Source organism: Sciurus vulgaris (genome assembly GCF_902686455.1).
Source record: "Sciurus vulgaris genome assembly, chromosome: 16".
NCBI lineage: Eukaryota > Metazoa > Chordata > Mammalia > Rodentia > Sciuridae > Sciurus > Sciurus vulgaris.
The window spans coordinates 62,703,732-62,709,630 of record NC_136477.1 but is presented as its reverse complement, the minus strand read 5'-3'; the positions used below and the strand labels follow the sequence as shown (position 1 = coordinate 62,709,630).

Below are 5,899 nucleotides of genomic sequence, written 5' to 3'. Positions count from 1 at the left end.
GGGCTGGTGGAGACCACCATCCAGAGAGGCACCGTCCACTGGGACTTTGAGCACTGAGGTCAGCATGCAGCTGCAGGTCAGTGGGAGCCACCAGTCAGCAGGTGACAGAGCCCTTACGTCTGCAGGGGTGCCCAGCAGAGAACCCACTGTGCAGTGAGGATGGGCAACGACCTGAGCGGGTGTGTCAGGAGCAAATCCTGGAGGCTCAGAGCCACCAGAACCAGGTGAGGGACCCAGCCCGCAGCTGTGCTAGGAGCACCCGCGGGACCTGTGGCTGGACTGAGGGGCACACCGCTCCCTCCATGGCCAGTACCCAGAGGAGGTGACTGCCCCAGGGACACCACCTCCTCAGCAGGACTCAGCCTGTGGAAACGGGAAGACCACAGTGTGACCTGGGGAGAGGAGCCCCAGGAGGGACATCGCCAGACTAAATGTGGAGAGCTGGCCAGGCTGGGCTGAGAGGGACGCTTGCTCATGGGTGAGGCAGGGAAGAGGGTTTCCAGGCACCAGCAGGCCTGTCCCCCAGGAGTGGGAGTGGGGACTGCACAGGGTGCCCTGTGCTCCTCAGGCTGCAGGTGGGCTGGGGCTCCATGTTGGGAAAGACACATTTTATAATAAATCCACAGAGGAGGGGTGAGGAGAGCTTCACAGGCTGATGTTTATTCATCCCAAACAAAAACACACTCAGTCCAATAGGAATAGAAGGAAATGGTTAAAACTTGTGAAGCACATTTGCCAAAGCATGGGGCAGACACAGGCTGAGTGCCCACGTGGCTGCCACTCCATCCTGGTGGGTGAAGGTCAGCTCACTGGGCCCTGTCCACACACGTAGCTCTGGGGGGCACAGTGAGGGAGCAGAAGGCCACTGGCCCTTTCTTCCTAGATGGTATGATTTTATAACTCAGAAACCTGCCCACTGCTTATTATGAGAGTTTCCGTATACAAAGAAGGCAAATGTGCAACAAAGAGTAGTTTTCTCTGAGAGTGTTTCTCTTCTAACCTGTGAAAAATTCTCATTTCCAACAAAATGCTCAATGACATTATACTAAAAAATTTAATAAAAATGAAAAGAATCTTATAACAAGATTTGCAAGAAAGAAATATAGCCTACATTAGAATCCTAAAATCTGTTTGGAAGAAATAACCCAAACACTAATATATAAAGAAACAGGCCCATTGCCTACGAAAAAACATGTCATTGTGAAACTGGATTCCACATCACTGTGCACACACACTGCAGTCCAGGCGGACATCAGTGGCTGCTGCTGTCCTCAAGGTGGGCTTGATTCTGTGACCTACAAGGTTCTGAGAGTCCCCAGTTCATCTCTGAAAAAGAAGTCAGGTGAGGAAAGTCTGTTGAGAACTAACCCTTCCCGGGACCACAGATGGGGACAGGGCTCCCTCTAGGACAGGCTCACAGTGCACTGCTGGAGGAGGGAGGCGGGTTCAGTATGTGGCCGCCCTGGAACCACCATCAGTGAGCACGGCTCTCAGGAGGATCAAAGCTCTGAGGGTTGTTAACCATGGAGTCACAAAAATCAGAAGGTGTGACCTGCGTTTCAGTGGGGTTGTCTTCACAGGCAAGGTTGGGAGCCTGGAGGCTGGAGGGGAGAGGGCAGGGCCTCGACCACCAGGCAGGGGTCCACCCTGTCCACTTCCACTGAGTAAAGGAACATTCAAAGGGGAGAAAGGTAGCAGTGAACATGAACCGATGTCAGCCTCTGAGGGGAGGTGGACACAGGTGGGAAGGAGCGCTCTGTCATCAGCTGGGCAAACGTCCACCTCTGGTGACCTGCTGCTGTCAAAGATGTGAGAATGGCTCATTCAGACCCGGCTGTGTGAGTGTAGGTCACCGTGACACACACCTATGGATAGCTGTGACAACGTAAACAGACCTCTTCTGCTGGGAACAAGGAAGATGTGGAGTGGGCTTTGCCTTGTCTCCTCCTGAACCTGCCACTTCTAGCTTCTTGGTGTCTGCAACTGCTGCCACCAGAGAGGGAGGAGAATCCATTCCAAGACATGTGTACATGGGTCTTGCCCTCCACAGCCCCAGAAAAACAGGGGTGAATGTCCTCTGGGCTGGTGGCTGGCAGCTGAGCTGTCTCCTGGGCCCCAGGTGTCCCGGTGGTGCTTGGAGGCCCTGGCGCTCCCTGTGCTGATGGTGTGCTGGTGGATCTGTTCTCCAGTTTGGATGGTGGATCTACCCCCAGCTCAGCGGGTATGGCCCTGAGCTCTGTTGCTGAAAACTGGGGCTCTTCTGCTGGAGGCACTTCTGGTGGCACTGCAGCTGCAGAAGGAAAGAGCCCAACATGACTGCCTTGCCCTGGGCCTTTCCCACTTGCCACCAGCACCTGCCCTGAGAGTCAGGCAGCTCCTCTCCCTGGGCAGGTGTCTTCTCAGACCAGGGCCACTGGACTTGTATGGCTCAGAACTAAATGCTAATTCCTGTGGGGACAGCACAAGGCTTCCTCACACCATCATCTACCCCAGTGTGCTCATCACAGGCCCACACTCACTGGGTTCAGGGTCCTCCAGCTGTGCCAGGAGTCTGTGTACTTGGAGGCTCAGCTCTGTCCCAGGCATGGTGAGCTGCAGGAAGGTGTTGAGATGCCTCAGGGTGTTCAGACCCGGGGCCCCCATGAAGTCTTCAGGATGTGTACGCATCAGCGTTTGGATGATGGAGCAGAGGGCACTGTGGAGTGGGAGTGGGCAGGCAGCCATCAGCACCTGGCACCTCATGCTGGACCTGGACAAGGCCCCCTGTGTGATGGCAGCCCCCTGAGAACTGAGCGAGTAGGGCAATCCTGAGGGATGTGTGTGGCGGTGGTCCCCCAGCTTCTGTCCAGTCTCCATGTGGGAGAGTGTGGGTGCACTGGAGGGATAGGCTGTGTTGATGGGGTACTCATGGGGCCTGGCCCTGGGACCCCGGCCAATCCTCTGCTCCTTGGATCCCTGACCCTCCCCTCTGTGTCCTGCTACAGGCAAAGCCCTCTGCTGGGAGTCACAGCAGGGTGGACCTGGCTTTGCCCAGCCTCCTCTACACCAGCCTCCGAGGTGCCCCATCTGGAAAAGGGGACCCTCCCTCTCCAACTAAAGACCACTCACTTCTTCACTTTAAGCTGCTCCTCCTCCTCTTGTGCCCTGAGGTCTCCATACCTAGAGAAGGCCAGGCGGGTGTCACCTCTTACAAACCAGGACCCTTACCTCCTAGATGCCTGGTGAGATTGACCAGCTTGAGAGTCATGGAGCCCCAAGGGCTGAGAGGTGTGTCTCCCTCCTCCTGAGTGACAGGCTACCTTGAGAGATTAATGCACCCACCACCCTCTTCCTCTATGTCTCCAGGACCATAAGAGGATGAGAAAATAGGAAGCTGCCTCGGGTGCTGGGTTGCAGGGTCTGAGGGGGGTGGAGGCTCAGGACCTGGCACAGGAAGATGAAATGGCCAGGAGTTCCCTGCATGCATCCCAGGGGTCCCTGTCTGGCTCCGTGGTGATCAGGGCCCTCCCAGAAGCAATCCACACTTTCCTTTTCTTCCTAAATTTGGGAGCTGCTTTCCTGAGGTCTCTGAGCTTGAGGACAGGCCCAGGGAGAAGCTCAGAGCCCTGGGCCCCAGCCTGAGGCCAACCTGCCAGGGCTCCTTCTCCTTGGTCCTGCCCACACCCCGGCAGGGTGGCCCTCGTGGCCTGTCCTTCCACAGTGATGGGGTTCAGTGATGCCTGGCCTCCCACACATGCTGCAGGGGTTGGTCCCTGGGCAAGGAGGAGAGTATCACCTTCTGCACAGCTGTTCCAACAGCTTGTGGGTGCTGGTAAGACCCTGGTAGGTACGCAGGAATTCGTGGACGAAGGCCTCGTTTCCCCTCTGCAGGGCAGGCACCAGGCCATTGATGATGTCCTCCACCACCAGCGCCTTGAATGTCTGCACCAGGCTAGACAGGTTCCCTGGTGCAGCTTTGCTCTGTTCCTCCTAGTGTGGGCACCAAAGAGGACACCTCAACATGGAAACAGTGGCAACGTTCAAATGACGCTGGCAGATCATGAAGGGAGTAGCCCACCCCCTTGGCCCGTGACACAAGTGAGAGTGGCCGACCCACACACCCTCCCTCCATGCTTAGCAAAGGCCTGGGGAGCAGCCCATGAGTAGAAGGCAGATGGGTTCAGACCCTTTCTGTCCTTGGGCTCTTTGTGTGACACTGGATGTGCCATTGGAGCTTGCAGGTCCTCCCTAGCTGCCCACATGTCTGGCAGGGTCCTTCTGCCATCTGCTCAGAGCTTGTATTCAGGTGTGTGGGTCGTCACTCACCTGTATCACCTGGGGAGGCTCTAATGCTGGGGTCACAGGCTGGTCACTCACAAACACACAGATGAGGCAGTCACAGAGAGGAGGGAGCGAGGACAACAGGCCACACTCCTTTCTGAGTCCAACAGGGACTGAGGGAACATCCCTGCCCTCTTGGCCATTTCATCTTCCTGTGCCAGGTCCTGAGCCTCCACCCGCCTCAGACCTGGCAACCCAGCACCCGAGGCAGCTTCCTATTTTCTCATCCTCATATTGAGGCTCAGTGCAAGTAACTTCTCGCAGGTCAATTAGTCACTAACTAGAGATTCAGAGCTGGAACCAAGTCACACACTCCTCAACAGAGTCAGAAGTAGGATTTCTCCACTCCTCTCTGAGACTGAGAAAGAGATTCTTCCCCCAGAAGAAAACACTGTGTTTGCTTCTTCTGTTCTGTGTTCTTCTGGGTCCCAGGGATGGACCCCAAATGTGCTTAACCACGGCCCCTCCTTAAACATGATCCCCTGTTTGTTCTCTGGAGAATGGGCCTCTGCTCAATTGAGGAGGGCCTCTCTCCTTTGCTGAGGCTGGTGTAGAATTAGTGTCCTCCAACCTCAGCCTCATGAGTAATTGAATGGAGAGGAGTTTGCCACCGTGCCTGGAAGGAACAGTTCAACACTCAAAAAACACTGTCTCAGGGAATCTCCTCAATGGCCCTCTAGGTATGGTCACTGTGTCTCATCAATGATGAGGCTGGAACTAACGCTGTACCCATGACCACACTGTCAGCTGAAGGAGAGCAGGTCAAGACCCTGCCCGGGGAGAGCAGTGCAGAAGACCCCACTGCACACGTGGCCAACCTGCTGTCCCCAGGCTTGATGGGCCTGAGGCAGTGAGACACAAGGACACTGAGGCTGCTGAGGGAATTGCTCAGAACCTGCAGTGTCTCAACACTGTGCTATGGTACTGCAACCCAAGCTCATCAGAGTCCCCAGTGGCCCCTGACCCACTGCTGCCCAGGCAGCCTGCCTGGCCCAGGCTGCCAGGATGGGGCTTTGGGTTTCCTGTTCCCTGGCTCTCAGCCACCTCCTCCCTGAGAGGCCACCCACCCACAGCCTCCTCCTTCGGCTAGCAGGAAGGCAGCAGCCTCCACTCCTGGTTGGCTCCTCTCCTCTGTGGCACCGCCCCTCTGTCCCTCCTGCTCTGGGCCAGGCTCTGGAAGCTGCATCTGGCAGTGACTCTGGGAGGCAGGGTCAGGAGACTCGCAAGCGGGGAAAATAACTCTTGGAGCTGCTCCAGAGATGGAGGCAGAGATGTGGGAGGAGTTCTAGGGACAGAGGAGGAACTGTCTCACCACTTGGCCCAGCACCTTGGGCTGATGAGAGGCGGATGACAGAGGTTTGCAGTCTGACAGAGGTTTGAATCGCCCACCTGGGCGATTCAATTTTAAAGGACACATTTTCAATTGGATTTTTATAAAAAGTGACAGAAGCGGTGGTTTATTGACAGAGCACAGAAAGGAAAAGGTTAGGATTGCCGCGATGCAGTTTCAGGAAAAAAACAACTCAAAGAGCAAAGTGATTCTAACTGCTCTGAGACGTCAAGGTGGGGTGACGTGACT

General features: G+C 55.8%; 1 protein-coding gene across 1 annotated transcript; it reads right to left on the bottom strand.

Annotated features, from left to right (window-relative positions):
- Window positions 1-1,327: 1,327 nt before the first annotated feature.
- Window positions 1,328-5,506, bottom strand: LOC306646437 (uncharacterized protein; the record flags this gene model as incomplete). The annotated part of the gene is made up of 5 exons (XM_079115064.1): window positions 1,328-2,290; window positions 2,520-2,695; window positions 3,776-3,969; window positions 4,306-4,417; window positions 5,388-5,506. The coding sequence occupies 5 exons, from the start codon at window positions 5,504-5,506 to the stop codon at window positions 1,866-1,868; spliced, it is 1,026 nt and encodes a 341-aa protein (XP_078971190.1). The 3' UTR covers window positions 1,328-1,865.
- Between the last annotated feature and the right edge of the window lie 393 nt (window positions 5,507-5,899).